Below are 13,868 nucleotides of genomic sequence, written 5' to 3'. Positions count from 1 at the left end.
ATCAGACAATACGTGGTGTAAGGGATGTTGAGCTATGGAAAGAACACACAACACATATTTTACATTCTAATGGTGAGTCCTCTTCACACACACTAAGGTTAATTATGGATTTCCACAGGATTCTGTGCTAGGAGCAATTCTGCTTATACATGCTTCCCTTGGGCAGTATCATCAGAAGGCATAGTATACATTTTAACTGCTATGCTGATGACACCCAGCTTTATCTATGAAGACAGATAACACACACCAATTGGTTAAACTGTAGGAATGTCTTAAAACTAAATTAAGTCACACACAATCAAGTAGGAAACAACAACTGAATCTTTATCTTGTATTTCACTCAATGTAACCACAAAGAAGTAGATTTGTAATGCATTTTCTGTAAAGCATGGCTTCTTAAAAAAAAAAAAAAAAGTTTAACCTGTTACAGAAACATTTTCATTGCTTTTGAAACCAGTAAGCTGCTCTGCTTTTAGTCTATCCACTTCAGGAGAGAATAGAACACCGAAAAACTCCATGTCATGAAGTCAATCATTGCCAGAGCAGAACAATATATACAGGTTAAGACATCCTCAGTAAACACACTGCAGATGATAGCTTTTAGTTGGCTTTGATGGTTGTGTCTATCCAGTCCTTAAACTTAGACACTCGAGCGTAGACACCAGGTTTCATGGCATTGGCGCAGCCCAGACCCCATGATGTGACACCCTGCACGACGAACTTGTTCTGCTCATAGCACACCAGAGGACCACCGCTGTCACCCTACAGGAGGAGAACACATGTGTAGAAATAACTACAGTTTTTGATTATGTTTAAGTTAACAGCTGCTGAAACCAGCCTAAAAAAGAGCAGGAAACACGAAGGAAGTTGGGTTTTTTCTGCATTATTGTGTAAGTAATAAACTAATGCATATTTGCCAAATAAACAAACTATTTGGAATATTAAAAATCTCTTTCTTAGAAAGTAAACATATTTGTGTTAAAATGATGGGGGTAAAAGTGAGAATGGCTCAGGAAATAAGCCAAATACCTGAAACTACAAAAACAAAACATTCGTATTTAGTTATTTCCCATCCATTTTAGAAGCAACACAAATTTTCTATGTCTACAGTCCACACTAAATATTTGGGCTTGTTTTTCCATGTTTCCATGTCTAATGAATGTGTATGTTTAATCAAAATATGTTTGTGCCAATACTGAAAGTGATGTGTGCTGTTTAGCCTTTTTAACACACAATAGACAAAGTCAAGTGTTTACTTAAATCCTCAAGAGTGTTGATGACACTCTTTGCAGCCATGCAAATAACCTTTGATCTTTGTCTTTAAATTGTGCTACTCGGGTTGACTGAAATTCTCCAACATTTCTATAATAATTTTCTGGAAAGAACCCCAATAACTCTGGCAAACCAAAGAACTTCCTCTGTGAACTTTTGCAGAATCACCTGACAAAAAATGTCTGATCTTTAACCTCCCAGCTAAATAGTGAAAAGTCTGTTTGTTGCTCGAGTGAAATTGATGTTTGAATGACACAAACAGCTGACCACTGCATTCACCAAAGTGAGTTTACTACTTTCTGTATGCTCCATCAAAGCAGCTCTTTCACCTCACACACTTGAAGAATTTTCAGTATTTGAAACTGCTTGCCTGTTGAGTGCTACATGTAAGAAAGGACAGCTGTGAAATATAGCCCAAGCCGGTTTTCCCCAAATGCATGTGTAAGAAAGCAAATTCATAATATTTGATTCTTATATTTTTCATTTGCATAGCCACATCATTACTCCTCATACTGTTTGACAACTTCAGCTTGAAAGATGTCAAACTATGAGTGAGCTCTTTTTAATTTTCTTTTTCAAGGACAACATATCCCTGCAACAAACCCTTGCAACTGGGTACGCCATGTTAAAACTGCCATTTTTCCCACACAGTTCTTTCTATGTTGATGTAAACCTATTCATATTAAAGCTACGACTTGGAATGTTAATGTACTCAGAAAATCCTTACTGTATAAACCACATATGGAAGAACGGATGTAAAAAGTTAAAACAAGTATGTGTAGTTTTAGCTGGACTAACAGGTTTTATTTAATATAATTAAACATTCGTATCAAAAGCATAAATTACCTGTTATACAATCAGATTTTTCCAAGTATTGGATTATTGTACAGTTCCACATGCAAGTTATTTGATTTTGGTCATTTTATCTGTAAATTTCACAAATGTCAAAGCATCTTTGAGTTTATATTAAATTACATTAACGGGCCATTCGATCCCTATACAACCGTTGCAAGAGCTTGGTTCGCATTGCCGGCAATAAGTCGGACTCGTTCCCGGTGGGTGATGGGCTCCGCCAGGGCTGCCCTTTGTCTCCGGTTCTGTTCATAATTTTTATGGACAGGATTTCTAGGCGCAGCCAAGTGGCGGAGGGCTTTCGCTTTGGTGGCCTCAGAATCTCATCTCTGATTTTTGCAGATGATGTGGTTCTGTTGGCTTCATCGGGTGAGGGCCTCCAGCTCGCACTGGAACGGTTCGCAGCCGAGTGTGAAGCAGCGGGAATGAGGATCAGCACCTCCAAATCTGAGGCCATGGTTCTCAGCCGGAAAAGGGTGGAGTGTCCACTCCGGGTCGGGGATGAGTTCCTGCCCCAAGTGGAGGAGTTCAAGTATCTTGGGGTCTTGTTCGCGAGTGATGGGAGAAGGGAGCCGGAGATCGACAGACGGATTGGGGCTGCAGCTGCAGTAATGCAGACGCTGCACCGGTCCGTCGTGGTGAAGAGGGAGCTGAGTGTAAAAGCGAAGCTCTCGATTTACCGGTCGATCTACGTCCCTACCCTCACCTATGGCCACGAGCTGTGGGTAGTGACCGAAAGAACGAGATCATGAATACAAGCGGCGGAAATGAGCTTCCTCCGAAGGGTGGCTGGCCTCTCCCTTAGAGATAGGGTGAGAAGTTCGACCATCCGGGAGGGGCTCAGAGTAGAGCAGCTGCTGCTCCACATCGAAAGGAGCCAGCTGAGGTGGTTCGGGCATCTGACAAGGATGCCCCCTGGGCACCTCCTGGGTGAGGTGTTCCAGGCATGTCCCACTGGGAGGAGGCCCCGGGGCAGACCCAGGACACGCTGGAGAGATTATATCTCTCGGCTGGCCTGGGAACGCCTTGGTGTTCCCCCGGATAAGCTGGAGGAGGTGGCTGGGGAGAGGGAGGTCTGGGCCTCTTTGCTTAGGCTGCTGCCCCCGCGACCCGGCCTCGGACAAAGCGGATGAAGATGGATGGATGGATGGATGGGTGGAGAATAATTAACTGTTTGAATTTACTATAGAAACATTATTACTATTACTAAATTCTATGTTGAACTGTTGTAAACAAATGAAACATTTATATATCTGATTTTTTCAGTCATTAGTTTCTGGAAATCTATTAAAATATGTCAGGTCAGTAAGATGAAGTAAAACACACACATTTTATAAACATTCCCCAGTTTTCATAGGTTTGTGTTTTTCATACCCGGCAGCTGTCCGCTCCTCCCTCGATATATCCGGCACACATCTCGTTGTTTTGAACTCTGCCATTCAGGTATTCTGGTAGATTACACACCTTGTTCTCGATAATCGGAAAACCCTCTTCTTTCAGGACACCATCGCCTCCTGTACCTGCCAACACACCTGTGTGCAATTACCTTCCTCCTCCTCATGGCCATCATCATAAGATGTGTAGCAATACATGTACAGTGGAGTTGACCAAACTGCTAAACCTCCCTGTCCAAGATGTAATGTGTTTAATTAACAAAGAATCATTAATTAGAAATTATGTTCAAAAATAGTAATTATTGCTGGTCGATATAGAGCCACAGTAAAGCTTATTGTTCAAATCCTGCCACTTGCTGGTGAAAGGTTTTCATTGCACTCAATGATTTTCCTTCTGTGTCAATCATCTCTACATTGGCATTTCTAAAGTGTGCGAATGAGTTTTTCAGCTTACAGTGTATCATGAGTTGTAAAGCAACTGTGAAAACATTTCAAACATTTGTTTTAAACATTTTCTTTAATCAAGAACAAAAATGCTAGAAAAAGATGTGAATGGGTATCACTATAGCACTAATACATCTTTGTTAGGAAAAAACTAACTTCAAATGAAACAGAAGAAAATAAAACTTGTGAAACAGTGGCTATTATCAACAAGAAAATCCTGCCTACTTGATGTCCCACCTATGTTTATGAGGACCAGATGTGGCTTCAAACAAACTTTGATTAAAAGCACATAAACGTGTGATTTGTATCAGTTTGTATCAGTCAGTTTTTACTCTGTCATTACAATAAGATCCACAGACATTAAAAAAAAAGCACACATCTATGTGACGTACCTTGAGTCTCACCCCATCCAGTTACAAAACACTCTGCTGTACTGGAAACTATATAGTCCTTTTCTGGGAGACAAGCTGGCTGCACGTTATCATTTATTATAGCAGGGCTGAAAGAAATGCAAATATCTTTAATGGCATTCACAAGATTAAACTCGTGTCAACAAGTTACTTATTTTTCTGCATACTCCGTTCCAAAAAGGTTGGGACACTGAGCCAAATGTAAATAAGTTAATATCACATAATATAATATAACAATTTTAATGCATGGGTGTTACCATTTTATTGCTAGTATGTATCATATTGTTACCAGTTTGTCACTAAGCTATTGCTAATTGGTTTAACTCATGGGGATACTTTTGCTCCTATATTATTACACAATTACATACATTTTAATGTAATATTATTCCAGTATGATTACTCTTCATACAACATAACACTTATACATTACTTCCACATTATTGGCTACTCGTTTCCACCTTATTACCCCACTATTATGATAGTATAAGCAAGCTGTAATAGACGGTGCTACCCATTCACGGCTAATTATAGATGAATTTGACTGATAGCACTATTGGTTTTTTTTTTCACACTTTCTTTTCATAGATATTGTGATAATTGTAATATCAGATGGATAACTAAATAATTAATAGACAGTATCTGTATGCTGGATTAAAGTATGAGAGCCTGTTTTCTAACAAGTCTGGTAGCTGAGTCTCAGTGTTAATACTTTCAAAAACACATATTTCATCCATGCTTCAGTCCTTCAGGTTAGCTAAGATCAAAGTTCAGATCTGCACCAAGTTGTTTGTGTAATATCATTAATAGCTGACCCAGGATGATTAGACCCATACTGACCTCTCTAGTTTAAGCAGAGCAATATCTGCTCTGTTTGGTCCCATTACTATTTTCTCAAGTCTCCTCTCTTGTTTCGATGGCTCATTGCCTCTCTCCGTGTGGATACCCAGGAATACCTTGTAGGCTGAAGGCCAAATGGAGCTGGTGGAATAATCAATCACTGTTTGAGTTATTGCAGAATTTGATTTTAATTGTTAATGGTGGTCCTGTTCCTACCTCTCAAAGCAGTGAGCAGCAGAAAGGACCCACTGAGGGTCGATCAGAGTTCCTCCGCAGACATGTTTTCCTATACTAGTAGAAAGAGAAACAGGTGTTTCTTTCACAATACAGACGAGATGCAGCAGCAGCTTGCTTTCAAAAACAAATGAACTAAAAAGTGAACAGACAAACAAAACCCAGGCCAAAATCAATATAAAATACTGTAACATATCACTATTAACATTCAATGTATTTATTTCTATAACTACAAGAACAAGTCTTTACAGTATTTACAGTTAACAGTCAAAAGTATTTAAATTACTCTGTACATGTTATATTATGAATGTAAGTCCTTTTGGTGTTATTTTCTCACCTGGTTCGGAGGCTGATTTGCCAGGGCCATGAGTGAGGATTCGACACGCAGCCGCCGACAAGACGACTAAAACAACGTTTTGGTTTGATTACTGGTGTTCCGCACTTCATTTCAACTATAAAGCAGTAGTTCATTGTCATGAATTCTCAGAAGATGAGTGAAACAAAAACACTGAATTAGTTTAAACTTTAAACTTTATAGTCTCATTAGCAACAAGCCAATGGAAAAGTTTGCACAAAAATAGGTTTATTAATCCATTTTACTCACTAAATGGATTTTATCTGGTATCTCTAGCATGTCTTGGTTAGCTGGACAATAATTCAGCAGCACCATGTATTGCCTCACAGTGTCAAAGTCATGTGCTGGGATCCATCAGCTGGCTGTGTGAACATGTTCCATTGCATTTTAGGTTACTGTAGATTAAAAAGACTGGACATCTCTATGTGGTAATCCTGCACTTTTTACCCTCTGAAATCTGGGACAGGCTCCAGTCTCCACACATTATTGAGATCAAGAGATTCTGCTCTTTTGGTTTGGCTTTGGCTCTTATGGCCTCATTTAGCATCACTCTATGCCTTCTATTTAGGTATAATTTAACAAATACGAATGTGGTTTGTGTTTTTGTAAGCAATTTTTTACTGTTAAATTAAGTTTTACTTTTGTGTATTTACCACTACTGGGGAGAACAAACATGGGGTTTGAGGCCTGGACAGAAGTGTTTTGTTTTCCAGAGTGGAAAATAGCTAGAGGTCAGTGGGTATCATCTCAGTCAAGTCCTAATCTGTTTGTCTGGGGTGATTTGTTTTGGTTTGAATTGCAAAAAGCCATGGTACACCTGCAGCAGAAGTACAGCTGCACAGACTGTTGAACAGTTCTGAGAAGTATTTTTAGGTTTGTTGTTGATCCTGCTCTGATGGATATTTTCATATGTGTACCTGGCCTGTATCACTGCACTCACTGGCTTTAGAAAGTCTGCCCACTACCATCTTTCCCATGATGGTATGATTGTGTGTCTTTGCACATAGTGTGCCGATCAAAATAAAGTTCCAACTCTGTCTGCCTGGATTCTCAGCAGAGCTGAACAGGATTTGGCTCTCCCAAACAAGTCAGCTCTTCACATTCACTTACTGCCATTTGTCTTTATCTTTAATTATCTGAAGTCCAAAGAGAAAAAAATATTTATTATCATCACTGGCACCTACTAGCTGCAAAGAGGTATTAGTCCTATTTCCACTTCTAAATAATGGGATTTATAGTAGCATGATAGAGCGGTGCAGCATAGATAGAGACAGAGATTTTTTATTGTTGAGACAATGTGTGAATTTCTCTGACCAAAACAATATTTGTTTGATAGTTGCTAATCTCATTGAACTAAGTGAGATATTCACTGTTGTTAACATGGTTAGAATACCAGAACACATGTGGATAGAATCAGACCCAGGTTGAGATGAGTGAATAGAAAGCAAGGGTTACTACAGTCTGCAGTTCAGACTGAGCATCATTCATGCTGATAGAGTGGTTAAAAAGGTTGGTAGATGGTAACAAATTAAAATAAAACACACTGAATCTGAATGCCAACACAAACAATGTTCATATACCACAGTCAGGGATCTGGCAGTGTTCCCATATCCTGTCCCTATCAGTAGTGTAGCACCACGGTCCAATTATATCGTTGTCTGGATTTCTGCAGCTCTGATAGTGGACAGAGAAGTTAGAAGCTAGAAAAAAAATCTGTTCTTACCACAAAGAGTTTTTATTGCAACACCCACGCACTTACATTGCCGTCCAGACCCTTGGTGGGGTGAGTCTCTGGGGTGAAGCTGATGTGACTGTGAGGAGTCTGAGAACTCCACGCCTGGCATGTCACACCATTCGCAGTAACAGAGGTTGGACCTCGGTATGTCGCTCCATTTCCGATCTTGCAGTCTAAAACAGCTGCAGCGAAACAGGGGAAGTAAATGAAAGGTCAAACAAACTGGCAAGGAAGCACAACATGTGACACTTAAAGCTGATTCACCTTTTTCCGGTGGAGTCTGGATGGCAATGGAGGTGATGTGTGGCCGAGGAGAACTGACTTCTGAAGGTCTGACAGAGCATCTCTTCAAGTTGCAGTGCTCCCAGCGGACTGCGGGGTCTGTAGTGAAACACCAGGGAGCTTGGTCCCCGTCAGGGTTCCTGCACAGATTCCCTCTGAGGTCCCTGTTGTAAAAAAAAAAAAGCCCCTGAAACTTTAAGACATCAACCTATTAAACAAGATATTTTTATAGAGTTATAGAGTTACATATAGAGTTAAGCCCAGAGAGGGGGCTTAATAAATAGATGGATCTAATTGGGGTTGGAAAATTTGTTTTTTGGTTTTTTGCCAGTCAGAATTCTGACTGCTAAAAATTTTCAAAAATTAAAATTCATGGATTTTACCACATAGGTTTAAGGTACATCTTCAGCATACTAACATTCTTCTTGTATGTAGTGATGAATTCCTGATTCATGTTTGTGTTAGAATATAGTTTTTTTTTATAATTTTTTTCCCCCTCTCAAGGTCAGCTGTCTTATCCTCTTGTGTCATCCTGTTGTGTTAGCCATAAAAACTGAATGTGTTTAATACTTACGCATCAGGGTAGGCTTCTGGAGTTTTGTAATGTCTGTGAGGAGTCATGGAGCTCCAACTTTGACATTCTTTTCCACTGATGGTCTCTGATGTTATGCCCCGATAACTGAAACCGTTCCCTTCATAGCAGTCTTCCTCATTTGGGGGGATCACTGGATCACCTGCAGCAAGGGATATTGAAAGGGGGGCGATTCACTCATTTTTGAAACACAAGGACGAGATAGATTAACTAACACTATACCTTGTGTGCGTGCAACCCCACACCGTGGCACGTTGCAGTACTCCCAGCGTTTGCTGGGGTCAGTTGTGTAGCACCAGGGCATCAGTTCATTGTTGGGGTTACGACAGTAGTTATTATCCAGACCTCTGACAAAGAAGATGAAAACATATTTGCACTGAAAAAATAATTTTGAAGAGATTTCTTCTTTCTTTTCTCATATTTTTCTCATAAATGTTACTGAATAAATTCAATGAACATTTCAAACCATCTAATGTAAAGTAATATTAAACATTTTCTTTTTTGTTCTTTTTACAGTTCTTTTTAAATAAAAAGTATGCAGTGTTTACTTAATATAAAAATAAGTCAAAGGAGCTTGCAAAGAAAAGCATCTGGACTTCTTTAAGTTGCTTGAAGACGTTTCACCTCTCATCCGAGAAGCTTCTTCAGTTCTAAGGTCAAATGGTGGAGAGTCCCAGATATAAACCTAGTGGGAGTTTCCCCCCACAGAGGGACAAAAGGACCCCTGATGATCCTCTAATCGCCTGAGCCAAGGTGTGAAACTGGGTGTGGGTCCCAATCAGCCAGAGTTTCGGGTGAGCTCATTGTGAAACCTGGCCCCACCTTATCATGCGAATTCCTGAGGTCAGATGGCCCAGGATGTGAGTGGGCGTTAAGACGTCTGGGAAGGGATCTCAAAACTGGATTATAGATGGCAGAGAGTTGGTGTCGTAAACCCCCGCAAAGATGGTCGCTCACAGTGGACATAGATGGCTTCTTTCACTCCTCTTTCAAACCATCTGTCCTCTCTGTCCAAAATGTGAACATTGGCATTTTGGACAGAGAGGACAGATGGTTTGAAAGAGGAGTGAAAGAAGCCATCTATGTCCACTGTGAGCGACCATCTTTGAACAGAGGCGGTGGTTTACAGACAATCACACACACACACTCCTCATCGGACGGACTCTGTTGCAATACATCCGTTTGTCATGGACCCCACCGGTAACATTTGAACTTAAAAAGACTAATCTTTTACTTGTTCACAATTTTATTTTTATTCTATTTTTTTGCTACTTTGGGGGAAATTTTTATACTTGAAGTTCTGTTAAAACCTGTTGTAATCCTGTGTTGTTCACAAATTTCTTTTAAAAGGCTTAACATCACTGAAGTACTTTTAAGCCACACAACAGTGTTTGTCTGGTTCCTCTGCTGTTCATGTACCAGAGCTCTAAGGGTCGTTCTTAATCTTCTGATACTAGCCCAAAATTACTCATATACAGTACCAATGGATAATAATAATGGATTGCATTTATATAGCACTTTTCAAGACCCTCAAAGCGCTTTACAATTCCACTATTCATTTTACAAGACGAACTGCCAACTCTTGAGCCACGATTACCCTAATAACCAAGGTAATGACTCCACGTAGGTGCTACACACACTAGAGCTGAAAACTATTGACAAAAACTCCCACTAATATTTGGTTCACCACGTTAGGATGGACATTAATTCCTGGATACAGCTCTTACTTGCAAGGGTAGTTTTCTGGGGACTGGTTGTGTTTATGTGGCACCTGAGCCGACCAGCTCTGGCACGTTTTGCCAGACTCAGTTACAGCAATTGTTCCTCGGTATGCTACACCTTCCCCGGTGACACAGTCGACCTCTGGGACAATGGTGGAAGGTTCAGCAGCTGAAGACGGAAGAAAAGATGTATTTCATGTACAATCCAGCAAAAAAAGAAGTGAAGCATATTGTCTGTATTTTGTTGTCTTTTATACTTTCTTACAACTTCATTTACATAAAGTCTCCTTTAGTTCTATTCTTCCTTTTCTGTTATTCATTTTACTTATACTTTTAAGTAGTTTCTGGCAGTGGATGATGGTAGCTTGAGTTTATCTAAATATATATATTTCAATGTTTATTCAACATGGATTTCTGAATGGGCTGTTGTGTTTTGTCTACAAGCTGCTGAATTGGGATTTTGCCATCAATAAAGAACACCTGAAATAAATGTTGCCTGCTTAACTCTGCACCTTGATTGGATTTAATCATGGTACTTAAAATAGCAGGTCACTATAACATTAGTTGAACTTGAATAAACTGAATTTAAATATTTTGCTGCCTGTAAATAGATTGAGCAACAAAAACTATGAAGTTTGAATGTCTGGTTTCATTGGAACATGAATATATTTGTTTGTCTGCAACAACTCTTGCACATGACATTCTTAATTTATGACCATCATGCTAATTGTGTTGCAGAAGAACACGCTGGGCAACAAACAACAGCTGTGAAAGCCTTTTTGTGGTTCATTAATGAGGAAACATTTAAAAATGGAGACTTACTGCAGCGCGGTATGGCGCAGTAGTCCCACCGTTTGGATGGGCTAGTGGTGAAGCACCATGGTCGGGGATCTCCATCTGGATTTCTGCAGTAGTTCTCCTCAAGATATTTTTGTGGTAGACTGCACAGAGTATAAGAAGAAGTATCCAGAAAGTAATCCAGAAAAGGCTTGTTAAACTCACAAAGGTTTTGCACTTACCTGCTGGGATGGTAGTCATGGTTGTGAGGTTTCTGAGAGTCCCAGCGTTGGCAGGTGAAGCCGTTTTCAGTGGTGGAGATTTTTCCTTTGTAGTCCTCACCATTGCAGACTATACATTCCTCTGGGAAGGAAAATCCCTGATGTATCTGATATGCTGGGCCATGGATAGCAGATAATGTTGTCCCAAATTATATATTAGTATTAAACCAAATGAAGACCATTGAATGTAAAATAGCTGCTAGAGTATAATTAGATATGTGTGTGTGTGTGTGTGTGTGTGCGTGTGTGTGTGTGTTACCAGAGCAGCTGGGTACGTTGCAGTGCTCCCAGCGTTTCTGGGGGTCAGTGGTGTAACACCAGGGTCCCCCTTTGTCCCCATCAGGGTTTCTGCAGAAGTTGGACTCCAGATCTGCTCGTGGGTGGCTCTGTGGCGTGAAACTGCAGCAGAAACATTAACAAAAATTAATGTAATCAATAAAATACAAAATTTTATTGATGACTTATAAAGCACTGAATGGACAGGCTCCAGAATATCTGTCTGACTTACTGCAGCGTTATATGCCCTTTAGAGCTCTTAGATCTTGGTCACATCTAAGTCGAGACTGGTTCACAGAGGTGACCGGACGTTTGCGGTTGTGGCGCTGAAATTGTGGAATGATTTACCTCTCCACATTAGAAAGGCCCCGACCGTCAATCTTTTCAAATCCAATCTTAAAACACATTTTTACTCATTGGCTTTCAACACTGCATGAGAGTTACTATCTATCTACTTACTCATCTGTTACCTGGTATTCGTTATTTGTTATTGATGTCGTTTGTTATTGATGTCATTTGTTACTGTGCAATTTTTATGTTTGCACAGCACTTTGGCCAACATTTTGTTGTTATTAAATGTTCTATAGAAATAAAATAATAATAAAAAGATAAGAAATGGTTAAGTTAAATCAGTTGAATACATACTTTGGCCTGTGTGGGTAGCTTGCGTCCCATCTCTGACAGACCTGTTCTGATTTTGTTCTGGACTTTGTTCCTCTGTAATCTGTTCCTATCCCATTTGCGCATTCTAAGAGATATTCTAGAAAAGAAAAGAAAAAAGAAACAACAGGACTCTACTATTGTGTTGTATTCAATCAGATTGAACCACAGTAGTGTTTAACTTGCAATCCAGCTCCACTGTGTTTGCAGACACAGTCCAAACATCATTGATCATGACACATTGGCTAAAAATTAACCACAATGTTAGGAAAACTAAAAAGATCACACAAACCAGAGTAGAACAGTCACCAGAGACAAAGAAAATAAAATGCAAAAACAGACATTTCAGTCTTATATCACTTATATCAGGAATTTGAAGATCATTACCGTTTTTTTCATATAAAGCTGTGTTTCTTCTGCGCATGATATTCTCTGTTTTAGAGTTTGCAGCTGCTGTCCAGCACTCGCTGTCGTTTTCATCATACATAAAAGTCCTGTTTTTAAAAAAAGTACATATGTATATAAATGTAGTGTGTGTGCGCACTGTTTAATACCCAAGATGAAAACAATTGGGAGTGTGAGGTATGAACTTACCTGCATGTGAAGAGGGTTTCAGTGTTGCATTTGGTAGCACATTCGGCCAAACTGCTGACTGAATACATTCGTTTATTCAGTGAGAGGATCCATGCCCCTTCAGTTCTGGAGTAGCCCTCTATCTCAGTAGCACCAACTGCAATCATACACACACACAAAAAAAAATCCCCCAAAGCTTTATTTATTAACTGATTGATTTGTTAGCTTATTCTTTGCTGTTTGCCTGAACATTTCCAAAATTATTTAAGCTTCTGTTACATTACTGGGATGTAATTAAGGTAGATAGGATAAAAAATGTAAGAAAAATCACTTTCTTTTGTTGATTTGACCTAATCTTGAATCAGAAAGTCTACATTATTAGTTACACTGGTGGATACTCTTATTAAGCATGTCGAAATTTTCAAATGGGGATGTCAATGTATTTACAAATGATCCTACTAAGGAAAAATTCACGCTTCCGATTCCTCTAAACACTAGGTTTCAGGATTTTTTTTTTCTATTTTTTCATTCTGTATGATGGCATTGAGAGTTGATATCTCTATTTTGGTCATCACAGCCACACAGGTGTGTCTATTAGCATAGAAGCCCCGCCTACCTCCACTCAAACCTTCTGTTTGCAAGAGATAGTCAATCAGATAAAAGACAGCTAAAGAAGGTCGTTTTAGACCATAGATGGGCTGAGAGAAATTCCATCCATTACATCCATTATATAAAACATCTTTGCTTTGAGCCCACAGTTAACATCATCTATCAGTTGTAGACATGAGGTTTAGCTTTAAATTGATTATTCAATGCTGTCTGTTCTGACCTGTTTCCATTACATTTATGTGGCTGTGTGAACAAAAACTCTGCATTTAAGATCCTAATACATATCGATGAGGCACTCTCACAGTGAATCCAACAACTGCCTCTTCAATGGCTATGATACATTTATTAATAATTATCATTCAAAGATGAATATCTTACCACTGCAGAGCAAAGCTCCAAGGAGGAAAGCTGCTGTGTTCAGGTCCATGGTGAGACCCTAATATGATCAGATACCTCCTGGTTTATTGTTGGACTTCTTTTAGCATGTTGGGAGGACCAATAGGACAGCTCAGTTATTAGTTAATCATTGTCCTGACAAGGACAGCAAAAGGGCAGCAGGTCGAA

At 39.5% G+C, this 13,868-nt stretch overlaps 1 protein-coding gene across 4 annotated transcripts; it reads right to left on the bottom strand.

Moving 5' to 3' along the window:
• Positions 1 to 306: 306 nt before the first annotated feature.
• LOC146558251 (plasminogen-like) lies at positions 307 to 13,774 on the bottom strand. Of its 4 annotated transcripts, none has more exons than XM_085245946.1 (19): positions 13,683 to 13,774; positions 12,717 to 12,852; positions 12,510 to 12,616; positions 12,108 to 12,222; positions 11,446 to 11,585; positions 11,148 to 11,301; positions 10,951 to 11,069; positions 10,135 to 10,297; positions 8,630 to 8,754; positions 8,390 to 8,549; positions 7,798 to 7,979; positions 7,558 to 7,715; positions 7,379 to 7,472; positions 5,781 to 5,895; positions 5,426 to 5,500; positions 5,210 to 5,350; positions 4,355 to 4,461; positions 3,499 to 3,644; positions 307 to 762 (listed from the first exon to the last, which is right to left on the bottom strand). In XM_085245946.1, exons 1-19 carry the CDS (start codon positions 13,729 to 13,731, stop codon positions 601 to 603), a joined length of 2,448 nt encoding a protein of 815 aa, XP_085102072.1. In that variant the 5' UTR covers positions 13,732 to 13,774; the 3' UTR covers positions 307 to 600. The 4 variants fall into 4 exon arrangements, with proteins under 4 accessions (XP_085102072.1, XP_085102073.1, XP_085102074.1 ...); XM_085245947.1 differs by having other exon boundaries at positions 7,558 to 7,706; XM_085245948.1 differs by having other exon boundaries at positions 11,148 to 11,268.
• Between the last annotated feature and the right edge of the window lie 94 nt (positions 13,775 to 13,868).

This window comes from Mchenga conophoros, linkage group LG15, assembly GCF_057382185.1.
Source record: "Mchenga conophoros isolate Kocher_MC1m ecotype Shallow Benthic linkage group LG15, M_conophoros_male_GT1.1, whole genome shotgun sequence".
NCBI classification, from domain to species: domain Eukaryota; kingdom Metazoa; phylum Chordata; class Actinopteri; order Cichliformes; family Cichlidae; genus Mchenga; species Mchenga conophoros.
The sequence above is the reverse complement of the archived record's forward strand: the minus strand, read 5'-3'. Positions and strand labels throughout refer to the sequence as shown.

Bases quoted from the DNA above. Each gene is read 5' to 3' on its own strand.
- LOC146558251 (XM_085245946.1), bottom strand. From the start codon at position 13,731: ATGGACCTGAACACAGCAGCTTTCCTCCTTGGAGCTTTGCTCTGCAGT. The intron at 7,980-8,389 runs GTAAGTATTAAA...TTTTTACAACAG, and splicing joins CCAGAAGCCTACCCTGATGC to GGACCTCAGAGGGAATCTGT. The intron at 4,462-5,209 runs GTCAGTATGGGT...CATTTCTTTCAG, and splicing joins GCTCTGCTTAAACTAGAGAG to CCCTGCTATAATAAATGATA.